At 40.5% G+C, this 23,992-nt stretch overlaps 2 protein-coding genes across 2 annotated transcripts in view; one reads left to right on the plus strand and one right to left on the minus strand.

Moving 5' to 3' along the window:
* The window catches only part of LOC130196675 (protein NLRC5-like), a 1,158,129-nt gene that overhangs the window by 943,040 nt on the left and 191,097 nt on the right, over positions 1–23,992 (minus strand). The window contains 2 exon segments of the mRNA XM_056418994.1: positions 21,420–21,593; positions 23,727–23,900. Coding sequence (XP_056274969.1) covers positions 21,420–21,593; positions 23,727–23,900 — 348 coding nt within the window.
* The window catches only part of LOC130196713 (dual specificity testis-specific protein kinase 2-like), a 64,202-nt gene continuing 40,316 nt past the window's right edge, over positions 107–23,992 (plus strand). Inside the window, exon 1 of the mRNA XM_056419041.1 lies at positions 107–268. Within this exon, the coding sequence (XP_056275016.1) occupies positions 266–268 (3 nt within the window). The 5' untranslated portion in view covers positions 107–265. The remainder of the gene's footprint in view (positions 269–23,992) is intronic.

Here is a 23,992-nt window from a genome sequence, read left to right on the forward strand (position 1 = left end):
AAATTATGAAGATTTCGTATTGAGTTGGTGTCAGGCGTCATACATTTTGAGTTTAAACCCCGAGCCTTGTGTTTTGTGTGGGGTAAACATGTTGTTCTGTGTTGTGAAAAAGACCCATAATTATTATATATATATATAATTATGTTACAATTATATTGTAATGATAACACGTGTCTTCTAGGACTACGGGCTGGACGTGGAGGCCTTCAGGCAGCTGGTGGACGACTGTCCTCAGCGTCTCCTGGAGCTCGCCGCCAGCTGCTGCATGGTAGGTGGAAGTATGACAACACATGTGCAACGTGAATCAAAAGATATTAATGTTGGAAGACAAGTGATGGAGAACTACTTAAGATAGACATGTGTTTTTATCTTTTATGAGAAAGGAATGATGAGGTGTCTGTCCCTGCACTGTCGTTGTTGTGAAAGTTAAAGAATAAATTAAATACTAAATATTATAATTCATCATAAAATATAAAACATATCTATATCTGCCAATACATTAGTACATCATGTTGACCTTATATTTAGAGTTTTTTGTATACATATATATATATATATATATATAATAAAATGTATATATTTTAAAAATAAATATACATATATATATTTATTTACTTTTTCAATATATACATTTTATTTTATATATATAAAAAAAAATATATATATTTAAAAAATAAATAAATATATATATATATATATTTATATATAAAAATTTCACAAAAATAAAAATAAGTTTAAAAAATAATTTTTTAAAAAAATATATATATATATTGTTTTGTATATATATGTATGTAAATATAGATGTATACACTACCTTTAAAAGTTTGGGGTCATCCAGACAATTTCGTGTCTTCCATGAAAACTCACTTTTATTATCAAATGAATTGAAAATTGAAAAGAAAATATAGTCAAGACATTGACAAGGTTAGAAATAATGATTAATATTTGAAGTATTAATTTTGTTCTTCAAACTTCAAGCTCAAAGGAAGGCCAGTTGTATAGCTTATATCACCAGCATAACTGTTTTCAGCTGTGCTAACATAATTGCACAAGGGTTTTCTAATCAGATATTAGTCTTCTAAGGCGATTAGCAAACACAATGTACCATTAGAACACTGGAGTGATATGGAAATGGGCCTCTATACACCTCTGGAGATATTTCATTAGAAACCAGACGTTTCCACCTAGAATAGTCATTTACCACATTAACAATGTATAGTGTGTATTTTGATTAATGTTATCTTTATTGAAAAAAAGTGCTTTTCTTTGAAAAATAAAGACATTTTTCCCCAAACTTTTGAACGGTAGTAAGTGTTTTATGTTCTGCAATGGCCAAGTCAATCACCTGACCTGAATCCAATGGAGCTGCATTTCACCCGAAGACCAAACTGAAGGCAAATGCCCCAAGAAGCATCAGGAGGTGAAGACAGTGGCAGTCGAGGCCTGGCAGATCACCAGGATGAAATCCAGCCCCGGAGACCTCTGGATCCAGACTTCATGACATTGACTGCAAAGGATTTCCAGCCAAGTATTAAAATTGACAATTACAATGATGATGATGTTAGTTTGTCCAATTACTTTTTATCCCTTAAGAAGGAGGGCCATGTACAACATGTGTTGTAATTCCTGCACTGCCCTCTGATGTGGAGGTAAGACCCCCACATTAAAGCTGAAGGTCTCTTAAAGCACATCTGGATTGTTTCATTCAAAATCCATTTGGGGGGTCAGAGCCAACATGATAAATTTTGTCAATGTCCAAATCGTTATGGTCCTGACTTTTTATATTTTCTATCAGAACCAGCTATACATATTTTATTTAAAAAAAATTTCCCCCGTCATGCATCCTTATGTTGAGAATGCAGCCCTCCCTCTCCCCCTCTCCTCTCCTCCTCTCCCTCTCCTTCCTCCCTCCTCTCCTCTCCTCCCCTCCTCTCTCTCCCCCTCCCTCCTCCCCTCCTCTCCCTCTCCTCCCCTCCTCCCCCCCCTCCCTCCTCTCCTCCTCTCCTCTCCCCCTCCTCCCTCTTCTCCTCTCCTCCCCTCCCTCCCTCCTCTCCCTCCCTCCCTCTCTCCCCCTCCTGCTCTCCTTCCCTCTTCCCCCTCTCCTTCCCTCCTCCTCTCCTGCTCTCCTCCCCTCTCCTCCCCTCTCTCTCCCTCCTCTCCCCTCTCCCTCCCTCCTCCTCCCTCCTCCTCTCTCTCCCCTCTCCTCCTCCTCCATCAGGTGGAGTCCTTCCGCGGGCCGGCGCTCACTGAGCTGCTGGATGAGTTAGAAGAAGTCTCAGAGAGTCTGGAGGGCCCCCATCCGACGCCACCCGGGTGAGCGCCCCCGGGAAGAAAGAAGCCCCTTCCGTTCATCCGCAGGCCGGCCGCCGAGGGTCCTGTAGGATTTGGGAGAAGGAAGCTGGACTTGGACCCCCGAGGCCCTCTTGAGGCAGTGCTCTCCTCTCCTGCAGCCACACACAACCTGAACTCGTCTGCACTGGAAGTCTCCTGTCTTCTTGTGAACTCTGTGATGATCCGTAGTTTGACTCCCAGGAAATGTACAGTGTCCCTGGTTTTTCCTCTGCTCTGTGTGTGATGATCTCATCCCCACGTGTTTTTTGCCTCCTCTCTGCTCTCCCAAAAAAACAAACAAACAAACAAATGTACATGGCTTCACATAAGACACATGACACATGAAGAGGTTAAATTTAAATAAAATCTATATCTGCTAATACATTAGTACTTCATGTTTACTTTATATTTTATTTTGTTGTATAAAATATTTTTATATATATATATGTTTCATATTTAATAAAATTATATATAATTTAAAAATATATATATATATATGTATATATTTTTAATTTTATATATATATACACAAATTAAAAAATATATGTATGCAACATTTTTAAATATACAGTATATAAAAATGATATTTTATTTATATTTGTATGAATGTATATATGTGTGTATCGGGAAAAAAATTATTACATTGAAACCAGGGTTTTTTTTTCTCTTCGTCAGACATTTTTTAAAACCCCCGTGGGAAAAAAAAAAAACAAAAAAGTTATATAAAGAATTCTGGTTTTAAAAAACCCCTTTTTTTGCAAATTTAAAAAAAATTTAAAATAAAGTTGGGTTAAGAAAATTTTTAAAAAAAAGGTTTTAAATTTTTTTGGTTTGTTAAAGTTTTGGAACCCCCCTTTTGGGGAAACGATGTCCCGGGGGTTTTTCCCCAGAAAATTAAACAGCCATTTAAAAAATTTTAAAAATTTTTGGTTTCATTTTGGAATTTACACTGTGGGTAAAAACGTTTTTGTAAAAAAAATTAATTTTTGTAAACCTTTTTTAAGGGCCTAAAATTTTGGGTTTTTCCCCAGTGGTTTAAAACCCCTTTTGAACTAAATTTAAAAGACCCCTTAAAAAAGGGTTTTTTCCCCCCAAAAAAACAACAACAAAAAGGTTTTACCCAAAAAAACAAAAAAATAAAAGGGGCATTTGGAAAAAATTTAGGAAAATTTTTAACCCAAAAAAAATTTTCCCATTCCAAAATTTTAATTTTTAATTAACCCCCCTTTTTTTTGCGGTGAGATTCCCCCAAAAGTTAAGGGTGGAAAACCCAAGAAACTTTTCCCCTTCAAAATGGGGGGCAGAAATTAAACGGAAGGGGAGAAAAATTTTAAAACCCCCTTTGGGGGGGAAATGGGGTTTTTTTAAAAAAATAAAAAACCCCCCGGGTTTAAAAAAAGGGGGAAAAAAAAAATTTTTAAGGGTGAAATTTAAGGGGAGTCCCCCCTTTAATTTTTTAATTTACTTGTTTAAAAAATTCCTTTTTAAAACAATTTTTATTTTTGGGGGTTTAAATCCCCTTTGGGTTTAATTTTCCCCCCTTTTTTTATAAAAAAGGGGGGGTTTTAAATTTTTTAAAACCATCATTGACTTTAAAAAAAATTTTTTTCATTTTTAAAAGAAAGGGGTTTTAATCCCCGAGGAAAAAACGGACTAAAAATTTGGGGGAAAATTTTTAACTTTATGGGCCCCTGGGCCCTTTAACCCTTTTGGGGCAAAAGGGGAAAAAAATTTTTTTCCAAAAAAATTTAGAGGGGAAAAAACCCTTGGGGGGAAAACCCGGGTAGAAAAGGCCCCCGGGTTTTTGGAAAAAAAAAATTTCCCCCAAAACCGATTGATTAAAAAACCCCCCCCAAAAAAGCCCCCCCAACCGGGGTCCTTGTTTTTCGGGTAAAAACCCGGGGAAAATAAAAAAACAACCCCGGGGAATTTTAACGGGTTTTAAATGTTTTCCTACTTAGGGCGGGGCTAACCCTTGGTTTTTTTTTCCCGCGAAAACCCCCCTTTAAAAAATTTTTCCCCCCAAAAAAGGATGCCCGGGGAAAAAAAAATTTTTTGGCACTGGGGGTTCCCCTTTTTATAAACCCCCCAAAAAGGGGGCGGGTTTCCCCCTTAAAGCCCCGAGAAATTTTTTAGGGCCCCCGGGCCAAATTTTCAAAAACCCCAACAGTTAGGGAAATTTCCTTTTTGGATACCCCTTTTTTTTTTCAAAGGGGGGTTTTAAAAACCGGGGCCCGGGGGCTGCTGGGGAAGGGTTAAACCCCTGAAGGGTTTTTAAACCCAAAAGCGCAAAAAAAAATTTTTTTTGGGAAACCCCTAGAAAAAGTTTTGGGGGGTTCAAAGGGGGCCCCCCCATAAGGGGGGTCTTTCCGGGCCAAGATTTGGGGGAAAATTTTTTTTAAAAAATGGGGGGGGAGGGGTTAAAAATCCCCAAGGCCCAAAAAACATTCCCCCACAAAAAAACCCCCGGAAGCTTTTAAAAAAAAAAAAATTAAACTGGGGAATTGAGGCCGGGGCCCCCCAAATTTTTTCCGTTATGGGGGAAAAAAGTGAGGAAAAGTTTTTTCGTTTAGAGAAATTCTTAAAAAAAATAAAAAAGAAAAAGCCTTTGGGCCAAAAGGGGGTTTTGGGAAATCCCAGGGGCAGGCCCTTTTTTGGGGCTAAAAAAACAACCCCCCAAAAAAATTTTTCAAAAAATAATTCCCCAAAAAAGAACTCAAATAAAAGGGGGGATTTTAAAAAAACCGGCCCCCTCGGGGCGACAAAGGGTTTGGGTTTTCAAAACAATGGACCAAAGAGGTGAAGGGTACCCTTTTTTTTTCGCAAAATTTTGAACCCCTTTTATTAAACCCAATTGGAAAAAATTTAACCGGCGGGAGGGCCCCTTTTTCCCCCCCCCGACTCCTAAAGGGGGAAATTTTAAAAGGGGGCCGTAATTTTTTTCCCCGGGGCACGAAACTTTTATCTTTTCATTTTTTACCAAAACCCGGGGTTTGGGGGCCCCTGGGCCAAAAACCCCAAAAACCCTTTTTTCATTTTAAAGGGGGCCCCCAAAATTTTTTTTTAAAATTTTTCTTGGGTTTTAAAAGGGGAAAAAAAAAAGGTTTTTTTGAATAGGAACTAAATAAAGGGGGTTTTTTTAAAAACCCCCCGATCGGGAAAAGAAAATTTTTTCGGGATTTGGGAATGAAAAAAGAAAGGAGGACGGGGGTTTGGGGGGCCCCCTTTTTATTTTTAAAAAAAAGGGGTTTAAATCCATGGGGAAAAAAACTGGAATTTAAAAAAAGCCCCCCCCTGGAAAAAAAATTTTTAAACCCCCCGGGGGGGGTTTTGGTTTTAAAGGCAAAAGGGGGGAAAACCGGGGGGACTCGGAAAACCCCGCGGGGATTTCCCTTTTAAGGAAAAAAGGGTTTTTGGAACCCCGGGCTACAAAAAATTAAATTTGGGATTACAAAAAAACCCGAAAATTTTTTTAAATTTTTTGGGGCTTTAATCATACGAAAAAATTTTTTTTACAGGGAAGGGAAATTGGAAAAATTTATAATTTTTTTCCCCGGGGTTTCCCCCGGGGGGGGGTTTAACAAAGGGGGCCCCGTTTGGGGAAAAAAAGTTTAACCCCCCTTAAAATCACACCTTTTGGGGAAAATCCCCCTTTTTTGGGGGGGGGAACCCCAAAAGGGGGGAAAACCATACAAATTTTAAACCCCAAAATTCCCATTCCCCGAAAAATTTTTAATTTATTTCGCCCCTTTTTTTCTTTCCCCCCCCCTTTTTCCCCGGGGCCACATTTTCCCCTTTTTTTTAATCCTTGGGGGGGGGCCGCCAAATTTTTAGGGGTTTTGGGGACGGGGCCCCCAGGGGGTTTGAAAATACCCTTTTACGGCTTTTGGCCAGTGGCCCCGGGATCAGTTTTTTTTAAAACCCAAGGGGCCCACCTTTTTGGGTTTCCCTGACCCTAGGTTTTTTTGGCAACCCGGGGGCTTTCCCCCCGGAGGGGGGGGCCCCTGAGGCCCAAAAGGGTTTTTCCTGTTCCGGGGTTTAAAAAAGGGGGTGGGTTTTTTTTGGTGGTTTATCCTGACTCGGCCCCCCGCCCCGGGGGCCCAATTTTTTTGTCTAAACTTTTTAAAATCTTGAAATTTTTAAAAAAAAATGAAACCCCCCCCCCAAAACAAAAGGGGGGGGCCCCACCGGGGCGGGAAAAAAAAAAGAAAAACGGGGTTGTCCCCTAACATAAAATTGGGGTTTCGGCCAGCCCCAAAATTTGGGGTTCCCCCTTGCCCTAGGCCCTCGAAAACCCCCGGGTTTTTTTCCGTCCCCCTTTTTTTAAACCGCCCCAAAATTTAATTAACCGGGTTTTTCTTCCCGGGGGGGGGGAAATTAAAAATCCCCTTTCCCCCAAAAACCCCCCCTTTCCTGTTAATTTTTTTTCGAATTTTTGGAATACCGGGGCCTTTTAAAAAAAAGGATTTTTTTTTTCCCCATGTTTTTAAGCCCGGTCCCTAAAATGGGAAACCCTTTTTTAAAAAAATTTTTCCAAAATGGCGGGGGGGAAAAAAAGTATTAAAAATTTTTTGGGGGGGTTTTTTGGGGGGGTTTTTTCTCGCTAAAGGAAAAACCCCCCCGGGGAATTTTGGGGGGCCCTTTAAAAGGGGGGGGGTTGGCCCTTTTAAATGTTTGGGTTTTTTTCCCCCTGGTCCCAAAAAAATTTTCCGGAACAAATAAAGGGGGGGCCCCCCCAAACCCTTTTTTAAAAATTTACCTTTTATGGCCCTACTTTTAACCCGGGCCTTTTTAAGTTCACCCTTTTTTGGGGGGTAGCAGGCCTTTTAAAAAATTTATCCCCCCCCGGGTTAATCTTTGGGGGTATTTGGCGACCGGGAAAAAACCCCCGGAATTTCCCTTGGGGGGCCCCGGGCCCCAACTGCTTTTCCTTTTGGGGGGCCCCAACGGGTTTTTAATCCGGGCCCTTAAAAAGTACCCCCGATTTAGGGATTTTAAAAAGAAAATCTGGGAAATTTTACCCCCCCCAAATTTTGGTTTTTGGGAAAAGTTTTTTCCCCCATGCCCGCTGTTTTTGGGCCAAACCCGGGGGTTTTTTAAAGGGAAAACCCCTTTTTTGGGGCAGTAATTTAAAAACCCAAAAGGGGGGGTTTTTTTCCCCCCCAAAAAAATTTTTATGGGGGTTTTTTTTCCCGAAAAATGAAAAGAGGAAAAAATTTAAAATTTTTACCTAAAGGGAAAAATTTTTTTTTTACCCAAAATTTTTTTGGGGGGTTTTTGGCCTTTTAAAAACGGGAAAAAAGGGTTTCTTTTTCCCGGGGGGGTTTTTGCAACTCGGAGGGGAAAATTTAAAAAAAAAGGAAAAGGGGAAACCCCTTACTTTAAAAATCCCCAAACCTTTTAATAAAGGGGGTTTTCCCCTTGCCTTTTTGGGGGTTAAGGGGCCCCCCCCTGGTTATCCCCCAAATTTTTGGTTTTTTTTCCCCCGGGGTTTTTTTTTAAAAAATGAATCGTTTATTTCAAATTTGGGGGGAAAAAGGGACCCTTTTTTGAAAAAAGTTTTTCTTTTTTGGGGAAAATTTTTTTTTAAAATTTTCGTCCCAAAAATTGGGCCCCCCCTCTTTGGAGGGGGCCATTTTTTAAAATTCCAAACCCCAACCCTTTTTTAAAAGGAGAAAAAAATTTTTTTTTTCCTTTGAAAAAAAACTTTTCTAGACTAAGGTGGGGGAAAAAAATGGGTTTTATTTTCCCCTTTGGTTGCCCCGGGAAAAAATAACTCCCACCTTTTTTTAAACCCGCCTTTTGGGGGGGTCCCCAATTTTTAAACCCCGGGGAAAAGGGGAAAAGGGGCCCCCCCTTTTCCCCAAACCAAAAACGGGCCGTTTTGGGCTCCCCGGGCCCCGCCCCTTTAAAGGGAAACCCCGCCTTTTCCCCCCCTTTTTTACCCTTTTTCCCCCCCGGGGGGGGTTTAAAGGTTTTCCCGTTTGTTTTCAAAGGAGGTAAACTTTGGGGGGGGGTTTTTCCCTGGGGCCCCGGCCCTCCCCGGGACCCCCTTTTGGGGGAAAATTCCCCCCATAAAATTTGGGGGGTTTCGGGCTTAGGATTCCTAAATTTGGGGGGGCTTTGAACCTTTTCCAGAAGGGGTTTTCCCTTTTTGGGAACTTAATTTCTTTTGGGGGGTTTAAAAGGGAGGTCAAAAACTGGGGGGGCGGGGCCCCCTCTTTGGGGGGGGGGGGAAAAAATTTTTCCCCCCCCTTTTTTTTTTGGGGTTTTTTTTAAAAAGGGGCCTTTTTTTAAATTTTCCCCCTTTTTTTTTTTGGGGGTTTTTTCCTAAAAGGAAAAACCCAAAAAAAAAAAAAAAGGGGGGCCCGGGGCCCGGTTTTTGGGGGGGAAAACCCCCCCGGGGGGCCCCCCCCCCCTTTTTTTTCCGGGGGGGGGGGGGGGGGGGCCCCCCTTTTTAATTTAAAAGGGTTTGGGGGGGGTTTTAAAAAAACCCCCCCCCGGGGGGGGGTTTTTCCTTTTTGGGAAAAAAAAAAATTTTTTTTTTTTTAAAATTTTTTGGGGTTTTTTTTGGGGGGGGGGTTTTTTAAAAATTTTTAAAAAAATTTTTTGGGGGAACAGGGGCCCTTGAAAAAAATTTTTTCCCCCAATTTTTTTTAAAAAAATTTTTTCCCCCCCCCCCCCAAAAAAAGGGCCCCAAAAACCAGTCAGCAGCTTCACTCCCGAATCCTGCAGCTGGTTCTCAGATCCAGTTCTCTGAGACTGGGGGTTTGACCCGAGCTGATCCCAAAAAGAACAGCCTTTCTGTGATCCCACAGCCTGACAGTCAAAAACACAAAACAACACACAGAGTTTATTATATCAATACAAATGAATCATTATTGACATCATGAACACGAGTGGCTTTCACTTTGGTTTCATCTTTTTTGTAAACAGACATTTAGAAAATGTCAGTGAAAAAAAAAAGATAAAGAAACAATCTGTTCATCATCCAATCAGATGAGTTCATGTTTTAAGGGAACTCCACTTCACAAGGTTTCCTGCAGCTGGTAGCAGAGGGTAGAAGCAGCACGGCCGGAGGATTCATGACTTCAGGGGAAAGATGAACCTGATCACAAGGATCACAAAATTTTTTCCCCCTTTTTTTTAAAAAGGGTTCTTTTTGGCTTTTTTTAAAAAATTTTTTTTTTTTAAAAAAACCCCCCCCGGGTTTTTTGGGGTTTAAAAATTTTTTGGGGGGGGAAAAAAAAAAATTTAAAAAAAGGGAAAGGGAAAAAAATTAAAAAAGGGGCCCCCCCTTTTTTTTTTGGGGGAAAAATTTGGGTTTTTTGGTTTTTTTTTTTTCCCCCCGGGGGCCCCCCCCTTTTTGGGGGGGGAAAAAAAAAAAGGTTTTTTAAAAAAATTTTTGGGGGGGCCCCAAAAGGGAAATTTGGGGGGCCCCAAACCCCCTTTTGGGCAGGGGAAAAAAAATTTTGGGAAAAAAAAAAAAGGGGTTTTTAAAAATTTTTGGGGGGGTTTTTTTTTTTTACCCGGTTTAAAATTTTTTTTTCCCCCCTTTTTTTTCCCCCCTTTTTTTTTCCCCCCCCCCAAATTTTTTTCCCCCAAAGGGGAAAAGGGGGAAAAATAAAACCCCCCCCAATTTTAAAATAATTTAAAAAAAGGGGTTAAAAAAATCCCCGGGGTTAAAAAAAATCCCGCGGGGCTCCAAAAAAGAAGAAACCCCAGGGTAAAGAAAAAACCCGGTTTAATTAAACCGTCCAAACCAAAAGGGGCCCGGTCCCTTTGGGGGCGGGATATTTTTCCCGATAAAAAATAAAAACGGGGCCCCAAAGTGGAAATTTTTTGGCTCCCTTCCGTTCGATTGGGGGCGTAAAAGGCCGCCAATTTCCCGAAAATCCGACAAAAAAAGGTCAAAACCCTTTTTTTTAAAGGATTTTTTTTTTTTTTTAAATGAACATTAGGGCCCAAAAAGGGTTTTTTAAAAAGGGCCCCATCTTTTTAAAATCCTCCCAAAAGTTTTGGGGGAAAAATTTTTTTTGCGGTAAACCCGACACCCCCCCCGGGTTTAAAAAGTAAAAGCCCCACCCGTTAAGGTTCCCGTAACGGGTGCCCCCAGGAACATTCGGTTTGGCCCCAAAATTCCCCCCGGGGGGAAAAAATTTTTCCGAAAAAAAAATTCCCGGGGGGCTGGGGGGTTGGGGTGGTTTAAAAGGGAAAATTGGGAACCCGGGAAACCCCTTTTTGGGGTTTTAAAAAAACGGGTTTTAAATTTGTTCAGTCCCGCGCCGTTTTTTAAATTTTTTCCAAGGGCCAGGGTTTTTCGGGGACCCTTTGGCTTTCCGTCGGCGTATACTTTTCTTAAAAGCAAACCCCAAATTTTTGGGGGTTTTTTAAGGGTTAAAATTTTTTTTCCCCCCGAAGGGGATTAAAAAGGGGGAAAAAATTTTTTTTTTGGGGGCCCTGGGTTTTTAAAAAATTTTTTTCCTTTTCCTTTTTTGGTTTTTGGGGGAAAAGGCCGGGGGGGTTTTTCCCCTTTTGGGGGCCCCCCCCAAATGGGAAAACCCGGGGGAAAAAAAATTTTTTTTTAAAAAATTTTAAAAAAAAGGGAAAAAAATTTCCCCATTCCCAAATTTTCCCCCCAAGGGGGAAAAAAAAACCCGTTTAAAGGGGGGGTTTTTTTTGAAAAATTTTCCCCCCCGGGGGGGAAGGGGGGGGGGAAAAAAGGAAAATTAAAACCCCCCTTTTTCCCTTTTAAAAAAAAAAATTTTTTTTTTTTTTCCCCCTTTAAAGAAAAAATTCTAAAAAAAACCGCCAAAAAAGGGGCCCCCTTTTTTTAAAAAAAAAAACCCCCGGGGGGGGGGGGGCCCCCCCCGGGGGGGTTTTAAAGGGGGGCCCCCAAAAATTAACGGGGGGGTTTTTGGTTTTTTTTGGGGGCCGGGGCCCCCGGGGAAAACGGCCCGGTTTTTCCCCCTGGCCCCAAAATTGAAAAAAATTTTTGGGTTTGGGGGGGAAAAATTTTTTCCCCCCTTTTTCCCGGAAAAACCCGGGGGGGTTAAAGGCCCCAAAAAAAAGGGGGCCCCATAAAAAAAAGGGTTTTTTTTTTGGGGGCCCCCGGCCCGGAAAAACCCCCCCCCTTTTTTAAAAAGGGGGGGCCCCCCCAAAACCGGGGTTTTGGGAAAACCCTTGGGGTTTTTTTCTTTTCCTTTTTTTTTTGGGGGAAAAGGGGTTTTTTTTTTTCCGGGGGGTTTTTTTCCCCCCAAAAAAATTTTTTGGGGGCTTAAATTTTTTCCCCCCCCTTTTTTTTTAAAAAGGGTTTTTCTTTTTTTTTTTTTTTAAAAAAAAAGAAAAAAAAAAAACCCCCAAAATATTTTTTTAAAAAACCCCTTTAATTTTTAAAAAAAATTAAAAATTTTAAAGAAAAAAAGGGGATTTAAAAAAATTTTTGAAAATGTGATTTAAATGGATTTTAAATTTTTCAAAAAAAATTGAACTGATTTTTCCTGCAGCTTTAAATTCAGTTTCTTCAGCGTCGATGTCAATCAAAAAAGCCAAATATTATATTCTTTTTTCTGAAAGGAGAAATGTCAGGGGCCATCTGGGTTTTGAAACCATTTGTTTCAGCTCATTTTCTCTGTTCACATCAGTGATCATCAGAACATGTTACATTAAGATCATATTGGGCTCTTATCTTTATTTATAATTCAATGAACCCACCTCAGAGTCTCCAGGCTACAAGTGGACTCTCCAGAAAACCAGTCAGCAGCTTCACCCCGAATCCTGCAGCTGGACTCAGATCCAGTTTCTGAGACTGGGGGTTTGACTTCAGAGCTGATCCCAGAGAAGAACAGCCTCTGTGATCCACATGACAGTCTGTAAACACAAAAACAACACACAGAGTTTATTTTTAAAAACAAATGAATCATTATTGACATCATGAACACGAGTGGCTTTCACTTTGGTTTCATCTTCTTAAACAGACATTTAGTTAAAATCACGTCAGTGAAAGAAAAAAAAAGATGACAGAAACAATCTGTTCATCATCCAATCAGATGAGTTCATGTTTTAATGAACTCCCCCAAAGGTTTCCTGCAGCTGGTAGCAGAGGGTAGAAGCAGCACCCGGAGGATTCATGACTTCAGAGAGAAGATGAACCTGATCACAAGGATCAAAAATTTTTTAAATTTTTTTTAAAGGAAAAGTTTTTTTTTGGGGAAAAAAATTTTTGAAATTTTTTAAATTAAATAATATTAATGTATTTAAAAAAACCCCTTTTTATAATTTTTTGAGGTGTCCCAAAAAATTTTTTTTGCCGGTCCCTTTGGTAGGCCCCTTGGGAAGGGGAAAAACCATGCCCCGCCCAACCCAAATTTTTTATCTAAAAAATTCCATTTAACCATCGGGCCCCCGGGGCCCCTTAATTTTGTTTTTTAAATTTAAACCCCAAAAAGGCCCAAAATTTTTTTTTATGTCCCGGGGTTTTTGGCCTTGGGTTTTTCCCCTTTTTGGGGAAAAAAATTTTTTCGGTTTTTTTCCCGTTGGGGTTTTCCCTTAGTTTTAAACCCGGAACCCGGGCCCCCCGGTTAAAAAGTTTTACTTTTAGGGGTTTTTTTGGCAAACCCCCCAAACCCGGTAAATTTTTTTCCCCAAAGATTGGGCCCGGGGAATTTCCCGATTCTAAAAAGTTTTTGGAAAATTTTTTGTTAAAAAATAACATAGGAAATTGACTCCTCAGATAATATTATAAAATTAAGTATGGTACATTAGATACTATCAATATCTGTGCTCTCATTATTCTGGTGAAACAGCTGACCTTTTGGCTCTGACCTGGCGACCCCCTTCCCTGCTTGGCCCCTGACCTTTTGCCCCCGACCCTGTGGCCCGGCTCTGTCCCATAGGCCTGTTCAGTAATCCATCCCGCATGAAGCCAGACAAGTGTCATGATTGTATATCAGGTATAATTAAACTTGAGGTCCAGTTAAAAGAGTTTTCACTAAAGGTCAGAACATCAATGTCAGAATGCGCCTATGATTTTGTCTATAATGCATTGAAGTAGCCAACAGTTGTATTAATCCCGTGTCTGTAGTAAACAACTGACTGTCAAGTTAAATTTTGGGAAAACCCGGGGAACCCTTTATTAAAAACCTTTGGGGGAAAAATTTTTTTTGGGCCGGGAATTTTCCCGTTACCCGAAACCCCCGTTTTCCCCCCCAAAAAAAAGGGGTTTTTCCCCCCCCCGGGGCTCCCTTTTTTCCCAAGGGCCCCCCAGGAAAAACCCCTTTTAAAACCCAAGTTTTCCCCCCCCGGGGGCCCGAAAATTTTCCAATTTTTTGGGGTCTCCCAAAACTTTTTAAAAAAAGTTATTTTTTTTTCCGGGCCCCATTTTTCCCCATGACCCCGGCCCCCTTATTAAAAGCCACTTAAAAACTAAATTAAACCCCCATTTTAATTTTGGGTTTTTGCGGAAATTTTTTAAAAACCTTTTTAAAAAAGGCCCAAAAAAAAACTTTAAAAGGGTTTTTGGGGTTTTTTTAAATTTAAAATAAAGGGGGGCTTTAAAAAAAGGGCCGCCCCTTAAGGCGTTTTACGTTTTAAAAAAAAGGGGAAAATGTGGGCCCTTTTTTGGACCAAGGGGGGAAAATTTACTTTCCGGAAATTTTAAATTATTTTTGGGAAATTTAAAAAAAATTTTGGGAACCCCCTGATTTTCCCGGGGGGCCCCCCCCCAAAAATAATTCTAAAATTGGGTTTTTCAGAAATTTTTTCCCTTAGGGTTAAAAATTTTTCAAAAAAACAGGCTTTTTGGGGAAAAAAATTAATTTTTAAAACCCCCCCAAAAACCAAAAAAATTTTTTTCCAAAAAAAACCCGGGGTTTTAAAAGGGGGGGGTTTTTTTTTCCCCAAAAGTTTATTAACCCCAGTAAAAAGAAAAAAACCCAATCTCAAAATCCCCAAAAATTTAGTTTTTTCTCATTAAATTTTTTTGGCCCAAAAAAATTTTAAAAAAAAAAAAAACCAAAAACCCCCAAATTTAAAAAAAAATTTTTTCCCTTTTTAAAAAGTTTTAATTTTTTTAAAAAAGTTTAAAAAAATTGTCCTGAGCTTTAAATTCATTTCTTCGGGCGAAAGCAATAAAAGAGAAATATTATATTCTTGTTTCTAAAGGGAAATTGTGCAGGGCTCTTGGGTTTTGCCATTTGTTTCAGCTCATTTTCTGTTCAAAAGTGAACAGTTTTCATACATTAAGATCATTTTGGGGGCTTTACTTATTTATAATTCAGTGAACCCACCTCAGAGTCCAGGCTACAACGGGGACTCTCCAGAAAACCAGTCAGCAGCTTCACTCCTGAATCCTGCAGCGGGTTTTCCCAGACCCAGTTCTCTGAGACTGGGGGGTTTGACTTCAGAGCTGATCCCAGAGAAGAACAGCCTTCCTGTGATCCACAGTGACATTTTAAACACAAAACAACACACAGAGTTGATAATATCAAAACACAATGAATCATTAATGACATCATAAAAGGTGGCTTTCACTTTGGTTTCATCTTTTTTTAAACAGACATTTAGTTAAAACCCCAGTGAAAAAGAAAAAAAGATGACAGAAACAATGTGTTCATCATCCAATCTGATGTGATCATGTTTTCATGTGAACCCACTTCCCAAAGGTTTCCTGCACTGGGGTAAAGCAGCGAGAACCCCTGCGAAAAGGTTCAGGGCCGGGAAGATAACCCTTTTACAAGGATTCCCAATTTTTTAAATATTTTTTTTTTAAAAAAATGTTTTCCCCTTTATAATTTTTTCCTTTTAAAGGGACATTTTTACTCCTTTAAAAATATTTTAATTAAAGTTTTTGGGTAAAAATTTAGTATTCCATCAAATCTGTGTCTCCCTCAACATTTGTTGATTTAAGGGTTTTTTGGCTACCCTGTGGTTTTCCTTGCCCCCCTGTGGGAAAACTTTTTAACCCGGCCCTTTTTCTTCCCAAGGCCTTTTTTTCATTAATATTTTTAGCTGGCCAGAAAAAATTTTTAGGATTTATACGGGTAAATAAAAGGGCCGTTAGAAGAAAATTTTACTAGGGGGCAAAACATGGGGTTTGCCGCCAAAGATTTTGGGTGCTTGTTAAAAGCCAAAAGTTGTTTAAGTTGTTTTAGAAAGGGCTTAAGAGTCCAATGGGGGTTTTCTTTGGGTTTTTTTTAACCCCTTTTTTTGAACTTTTTTTCGGCCTTGCCCCCATTTTACCGTGGCCCCGAAATGCGGTCTTCCCCTGCCCCTGAGGGCCTATATGAGGTCTTTAAAATGTTCCCTTGGGCCTAATTTTCAAATTGTTTTCTCCCAGGGGAAAAGTTGTTTGCGAAACCCTTTTTTTCCCCCTTTCCCTTTTTTGTGCCCCTTTTTTTAAATTAATCTTTTTTATTTTTGGTGGAAAACCCGCTTAAAACTTTAAAAGTCCCAAATCTTGAACCCAAATAATTTAAATTTTTTTTACCCCCCGGGGAAACCCCCCTTTCCCATTCCGTTTAAACCCAAAAAAAGGGTTTTTTTAAAAAAGTTTTTTACTTGCACGTTTTAAAAGGGGTTCTTGGGGAAAAAATTTTAAAATTCCCCTTAAAGGGAAAAAAATCCCCTTTTACCCAAAGGGTTATTTTGGAATCAAAGGGTTTGCCGCCCCCGACCCTTGGGGGTTTTAAGGGAAAAAAACCCCAGGAAAAATTTTTTACCCATTTTTTAAAAGGTGTTTCCCCCCCCTTTTTTTTTTTGGGAAAACCCCCAAAAAAATTTTAAAAGTTTTCCCTTTATTAATTAAAAATGTCCCAAATTTTTAAATAAAACCCCCGGGGGTCCCCCGGGGCCCTTTTATGCCCTCCCTTTTCCTAAATTTTCTTTCCTTTGGGGTTTTTTTCCAAAAGTTTTAACCGCCCCTGAATTTTTAGGGGAAAAAGGGGCCTTTTTCCCCTTAAGGGTTTTTTTGAGAGGGGTTGTTTTTTAAAAATTAATTTAAATTTAAATGGAAAAAGGGGTTTTTTTAATTCCCAAAACCCTTTTTTGGGTTTACGGAAAAAAGAACACCCCCTTTTCTTTAATCAAAAGGCTTTTTGGGTCAAAATGAAAAGGGGGGAAAACCCTTTTTCCCCGCTTGGCCTTCCTAGGGGTTTTTTGGAAAGGTTTTTTTTGCCCATGAAAGGGGTGTTAAAAAAGGGGGTGGCTTTTCCCCTTTAGGGGGGATTTAAAAAAGGGGTTTTTTTCCCCCGGGAAAAATTCCCTAATTTGGGCCCCATTTTTGGGGGATTTATTTTGGGGGGTTTTTTTTTCCCCCGTCTTTTAAAGGGGAAGGGGGTTTAAAAATACTTCTCCAAAATTTTTAGCCAAAAAAGGGTTTTTAAATTCCCAAAAATTTTTTTTGGGATTTTAAAAAAAATTTTTTTTAAAGGCTTTAAAAAATTTTTATTTTTCATAAAACTAGCCCGGGTTAATAAAAGGCCTTTAATTTTAAAGGGGTTTCCACAACCTGGAGATTTTGGGCCCGACACGGGTTTTTTTAAAAAAAATTTTGCCCCCAAAAAAAGGAAAACCCCTTTTTTAAACGGCCCAAGATTTGAAAAACTACCCAAATTTTTCCTTTAAAAGCCCCAACTTTTGGTTTAAACCCAACTGTAAAAAAAGTTTTCCAAATTTTAGGTAAAAACCCAAAAAATTTTAAAAAAACCTTTTTAAAGGGCCCTCCCGGGGAAAAGGGGTTTTTTCCCCAAAACCTTTAAAACCAGAAAAAAAATTTTCATTGGGGTTTAAAAGAGAGATTTTAAAAAAAACCCCCCCTGGAAAAGTTTCCGTTTTCGAGGGGTTTTAAAAAAAACCCCTTAAAAAAGGGGCCCCCAAGGGGTTTTTTTTTTTAAAAGGAAAAATTAAAAGGTTTTTTTAAAAAAAAAGAACAAATAAAAACGTTCCGGGCCCCAAAACCCCCCCGCCTTTAAAATTTGACCGCCACTGGCGTATTGGTTACCATGAGTAGCACTTGCAGTCGAGCAACGCGCTGTGGAGGGGTCGCAAAGACTCCGGGTTGTATATCCAGAATGGTCCCAGGTACCAGGCTGGATCGGCAACGTTTAGGAAGCCTGAATTGGCTCCATCACGTCAGAGACTATCTCATGGCAGGGCTGTTCGGCATTATGAATCAAAATCAGAAAAGGCCACCCTAGTACCGACAAGCATAAGTCCGTATTAGGACATCATGTCAGACTTTAGTGGGGTGATACTACTTCAGCATGACGCGTGAGTCGTCCCAGAGAAAGACTCTAGAAGTCCAACACGCTAGCATAATCAGCGTGGAAACACTTGCCCAGTCCTGAACTCACAAACAACTGCAGGAAATGAGCAAGAACGAGTGGCTTCCTATCATTGGCGTAATGGAGTCCCCGCTAAGAAGAACTACAGGATGACTTGACCTCACCTGCATGAAGTTCACCAAGTCTTTATAGTCCCAGCTTTCGAATTTCGAGCTGTAAACTAAACATGCACTCCACACATTTTCATCCTAGGAGGTAAAACATCTGGGGCTCAGGTCATTTACATACATTTCAAAAGCTCCTTTCCTCGCGTGTTAGCTGCGGTCATCTCCTGGCGGGACAGACGAGACCCAGTTTGAACGCCCCACCATCCAATCGTCTAGGATCGGGCGAGTTTATCTGAATCTATGTTTTAGTCCGGGCACTGAGGACTGTTTAGAGTGGATGAGTTGATGTTTTACATAAACTCCTGCTCCCACGTGCAGGGAGGTATGCCTGACTTCATTGACGCAGGGTTAAAATATTCCGTCTGACAACCTTAACCTTTAATGGGGGAGTTGCTAAATGCGAATCTTACGCTGTTGACTTTATTGCGAGGGATCTGGCAGTGTCAATAGAGAGAAGATGAACCCGTGATACTGCAGGAAGCCCCAAGGGGCTGAACTCACAACAAGTTGCCTGGACATTCGATTGTGCATCATGACACTCTATTTCATTTGGAATGGATAAATGTTTGGTTCTTTATGTGAATAAATAATTCAGACTCGATTCAGCTCGATTTATGTTTCTTCATAGGGGTGAACTTATAAAGGTATATATAAATGAGAGGACCGTAGCGATAAGTAAATATATATATGCACTACCTCCCGGACTGTACCTTGCACATATGGCAGGCGGTTTTTTATGGGGGAAGGCGACGCGATTCTTTATATGGCTAGGTCCTTACATGGGACATGGGGACATAATAAGCATTCGCCCCAATCTCTACGCCGTGTAGCGATGCCGAAGTACTTTTCAGGATATCTCATGATTTATGCAGACTGGTTCAGCCGGAGTGGTCGTCAAGGATACGAAGCTTTTTTTATCTGGCATTAGAGCGAGAGTAAGTTAAAACAGTATATGGGGACAAACGGATCCGACAACATCCTTGCACGGAATATCTCAATATGTATGGGAGATGGGACGAGCCCATGTCACCATTTATGCCCCAGAGTGGACTTTCGTTTGGAAAACATCCCTTTAGCCCCCAACAGTTAACATGCTACAAACAGCCAACTGTGTCCCTGACTCTTTGAACATAAGCCACATAAGTCCCGGCCCCCTAAAAAGATTTACTCGGGTTTGACTCTTGTTTCAGACACTGCCCAACATTTTCTGATGTCTCAAATGCTTTTCTGACTGAAATTGATCAGGAGCCTGATTCATGAATCTGACTTCTGACAGCCTGTTGTCATGTCAGAAATCATCATCCATCATCCTTTATTGATCTTCACTGACAATGCAGTCATAAACTGTCACCTGTTTCCCTGATCTGAGTTTCCACATTAAAGTTCCCATCCACAGAGATCACTTCCATCTTGACTGAGCCTGTTGTTTCCCACAAAAGCTCAACAGAGTCTGTCTGATGACATCTATTTTGAAAACAATACACATTATTTTAAAACATCAACACAAATGACATTTATTTGTTATTTAAACATTCTGTAACAGTGAATGTTTCACCAACTCTAGTTGAAATAGTGAGCATGAATACAATCTTGTTCATCTGAGTTGATCACTCAGCAGCCTGAGACTAGCAGCTGACAGTCCTCAGATGGCTTCTGAAAGGAACCTCACAAGCTCACAACAAGTTCTCACAGTCATTTGCTGGATCATGTGACTTGTCTGATAATAATTGAGTTGATTGACTGACATGTATGTGTATCTAAATACAACTTTATATTATTTATATTGAATAAAGTGCTTGATATGTGCAAATATCACTTTTATATTCATTAATTCTGTGACCTGTACTCTTTGAAGTGGCCTGACTTGTGTTGACCATCTGACCTGTTTCTCTCATGACTGCACTGAAGATTGACTCTCTGACCCTGCTTTGAAATTCCCTGACCCTGTGGCCTCTGGCTCAGGCCCTGGCTCTGTCCCATAGGCCTGTTCAGTAATCCATCAGCAGCATGAAGCCAGACAAGTGTCATGATTGTATATCAGGTATAATTAAAATCCTTGAGGTCCAGTTAGAGAGAGTTTCCTCACTAAAGGTCAGAACATCAGTCAGATATGCGCTCGTTGATTTTGTGCCATATGCATTGAAGTAGCCAACAGTTGTATTAACGTGTGTCTGTAGTAAACAACTGACTGTCAAGTTAAAGTGTCACACCGCGGGGAGGTTTGTCTTGTCTTGGGTTTCTGTCTCGTAACTTCCTGTTTTATTTTGAAGTCTAACTCCCCCTCTCGTTTCAGGTCACTTGCTCTTCCTCATGTGTCACCGGTGTGATGGTCCCCCCTGACCCCTGACGGTCTCCCCTGACCCCTGATGGTCTCCACCTGACCCCTGACCCCTGACGGTCCCCTGACCCCTGACGGTCTCCACCTGTTCCCCAGGACCCTCATGTGCTCATAGTCTGCGTCTCCCCTTTGTCTGGGGCCAAAGTGTTTGGCCCTTGGCCCTCAGCCCGTTGCCACAGCCAGAGTCACGGTTTCCCTGAGTATCTTCACTCCATGGTTGTTTTCTGTTTCTCCTTGAGAGAGACTTTTCTTTGTAAAGTTTCTAGTTTAGCTTAGCTTTGTTTTATTTGTCACCGTTTTGCTGTCCTCCCGTTTGAGAGACTTTGTGTTTTAGATTAGTCCAGTATATTTAGTGAGTCTTTTCCAGAGCCCTTTTATTTGTCTCTCCTCAAAGAGGTTCGATTTCAATAAAGTGGGCTTCTACGTTCTCTCCTCTGCATCTGAGTCCTCATTTTAGTCCAGGCCGGACATAAATAAAGAACTAAATATAATAACATCTACAACATATTTATTATTATAGATTTTCAACTGAACTAGATTAATTATGAATAACAAATACTCTAATAATACATACATTATCTTCTCTTATTTAAAGTAAAATAAAGGCCGGATTTAAAACAAATCTTTTGAAAAATGTGATTTAAAATAAAGGACTTAATTTTACAATAAAATATTGAACTGAATTGTCCTGCAGCTTTAAATTCAGTTTCTTCAGGCGTCAAGCGATGTCAATCAAAAGAGCCAAGATATTATATTCTTGTTCTCTGAAAGGAGAAATGTGTGTGCAGGGACTCCATCTGGTTATGAAACCATTTGTTTCAGCTCATTTCTCTCTGTTCACATTGTTGGAGGAGAAAATGTGTTAACAGTGTCTCTCCCAAATGTCTATGGAGGGTAATCTAAACTGCCTGGGTGGGGTCAACCGAAAAGGTCACAAACCGATGACTTGATAGGAAACAGACGGACTTTGGAATGTGGATTGTCTCTGAGATGTATAAAGGTTGCAGTCTTGCACTGAGAAGGGAGCAGTTATTTCTGACAGTCTTGAGAGAAGGCTCAGGGATTCTGCTCCATTCAGCTGAATGTTTTCATGACTTGTTGTTATTTAGTGCTTGGTTGATGACTTGTAAACTTGTTACTATAATAAAGTGTTATGGGTCAACCATGCTTAAACTACTTTTGATTTCTCACAAGGTAAAGGAACACTTATTTCCACCACACACATCAGTGATCATCAGTTAATTCATGTTACATTAAGATCATATTGGGCTCTTATCTTTATTCATAATTCAGTGAACCCACCTCAGAGTCTCCAGTCTACAACGTGGACTCTCCAGAAAACCAGTCAGCAGCTTCACTCCTGAATCCTGCAGCTTGTTGTCACTCAGATCCAGTTCTCTGAGACTGGAGGGGTTTGACTTCAGAGCTGATCCCAGAGAAGAACAGCCTTCCTCTGTGATCTCACAGTCTGACAGACTGTAAACACACAAAACAACACACAGAGTTTATTATATCAAGACACAATGAATCATTATTGACATCATGAACACGAGTGGCTTTCACTTTGGTTTCATCTTCTGTAAACAGACATTTAGTTAAAATCACGTCAGTGAAAGAAGAAGAAAAGATGACAGAAACAATCTGTTCATCATCCAATCAGATGAGTTCATGTTTTAATGTGAACTCCACTTCACAAGGTTTCCTGCAGCTGGTAGCAGACGTAGAAGCAGCTTCGAGGATTCATGACTTCAGAGAGAAGATGAACCTGATCACAAGGATCACAACAAGTTTCATTTCAACACTTATTTCATTTAAATGGATAAATGTTTGGTTCTTTATGTGTGAATAAATAACTCTTTTATGAGGAACATTGACTCACTCTAGTATATATATATAAAAATAAATATAGATATAAATATATACATATATATATTAATAAAGTATGGTACATATAGTATACTCATCAATACTCTTTGGGTCTCTCTGAGTGACATTCTGTAGGTGATGGACAGGGGGCCCCTGACCCTGTGGCTCCTGACCCTGTGGCTCCTGATCCTGTGGCCCCTGACCCTGTGGCCCCTGACCATGTGGCCCTGACCCTGTGGCCCCTGACCCTTTGGTCCCTGACCATGTGGCCCTGACCCTGTGGCCCCTAACCCTGGGTCTGACTGTGGCCCCTGGCTCTGTCCCATAGGCCTGTTCAGTAATCCATCAGCAGCATGAAGCCAGACAAGTGTCATGATTGTATATCAGGTATAATTATAATCCTTGAGGTCCAGTTAGAGAGAGTTTCCTCACTAAAGGTCAGAACATCAATGTCAGATATGCGCTCTATGATTTTGTGCCATATGCATTGAAGTAGCCAACAGTTGTATTAACGTGTGTATGTAGTAAACAACTGACTGTCAAGTTAAAGTGTCACACCGCGGGGAGGTTTGTCTTGTCTTGGGGTTTTTTCTTGTAACTTCCTGTTTTATTTTGAAGTCTAACTCCCCCTCTCGTTTCAGGTCACTTGCTCTTCCTCATGTGTCACCGGTGTGATGGTCCCCCCTGACCCCTGACCCCTGACGGTCCCACCTGACCCCTGACGTTCTCCACCTGACCCCTGACGGTCTCCCCTGACCCCTGATGGTCCCACCTGACCCCTGATGGTCTCCACCTGACCCCTGACGGTCCCCACTGACCCCTGACCCCTGATGGTCTCACCTGACCCCTGACGGTCTCCCCTGACCCCTGATGGTCCCCCCTGACCCCTGACCCCTGATGGTCTCCACCTGTTCCCCAGGACCCTCATGTGCTCATAGTCTGCGTCTCCCCTTTGTCTGGGGCCAAAGTGTTTGGCCCTTGGCCCTCAGCCCTTTGCCACAGCCAGAGTCACGGTTTCCTGAGTATCTTCCTCCATGTGAGTTGTTTGTTTCCTTGAGAGAGACTTTTCCTTTGTAAAGTTTCTAGTTTAGCTTAGCTTTGTTTTATTTGTCAGCCGTTTGCTGTCCTCCCGTTTGGAGAGACTTTGTGTTTAGATTAGCCGAGTATATTTAGTGAGCTCTTTCCAGAGCCCTTTTATTTGTCTCTCCTCAAAGAGGTTTGGATTTCAATAAAGTGGGCTTATACGTTCTCTCCTCTGCATCTGAGTCCTCATTTTAGTCCAGGCCGGACATAAATAAAGAGAACTAAATATAATAACATCTACAACATATTTATTATTACAGATTTTCAACTGAACTCGATAAATTATGAATAATAAATACTCTAAGAATACATACATTATCTTCTCATATTTAAAGTAAAATAAAGGCCGGATTTAAAACAAATCTTTTGAAAAATGTGATTTAAAATAAAGGACTAAATTGTACAATAAAATATGAAACTGAATTGTCCTGCAGCTTTAAATTCAGTTTCTTCAGGCGTCAAGCGATGTCAATCAAAAGAGCCAAGATATTATATTCTTGTTCTCTGAAAGGAGAAATGTGTGTGCAGGGACTCCATCTGGTTATGAAACCATTTGTTTCAGCTCATTTCTCTCTGTTCACATCAGTGATCATCAGTTAATTCATGTTACATTAAGATCATATTGGGCTCTTATCTTTATTCATAATTCAGTGAACCCACCTCAGAGTCTCCAGTCTACAACGTGGACTCTCCAGAAAACCAGTCAGCAGCTTCACTCCTGAATCCTGCAGCTTGTTGAAGCTCAGATTCAGTTCTCTGAGACTGGAGGGGTTTGACTTCAGAGCTGATCCCAGAGAAGAACAGCCTTCCTCTGTGATCCCACAGTCTGACAGTCTGTAAACACACAAAACAACACACAGAGTTTATTATATCAATACACAATGAATCATTATTGACATCATGAACACGAGTGGCTTTCACTTTGG

This window comes from Pseudoliparis swirei, chromosome 7 (assembly GCF_029220125.1).
Source record: "Pseudoliparis swirei isolate HS2019 ecotype Mariana Trench chromosome 7, NWPU_hadal_v1, whole genome shotgun sequence".
In the NCBI taxonomy this organism is placed as follows: Eukaryota; Metazoa; Chordata; class Actinopteri; order Perciformes; family Liparidae; genus Pseudoliparis; species Pseudoliparis swirei.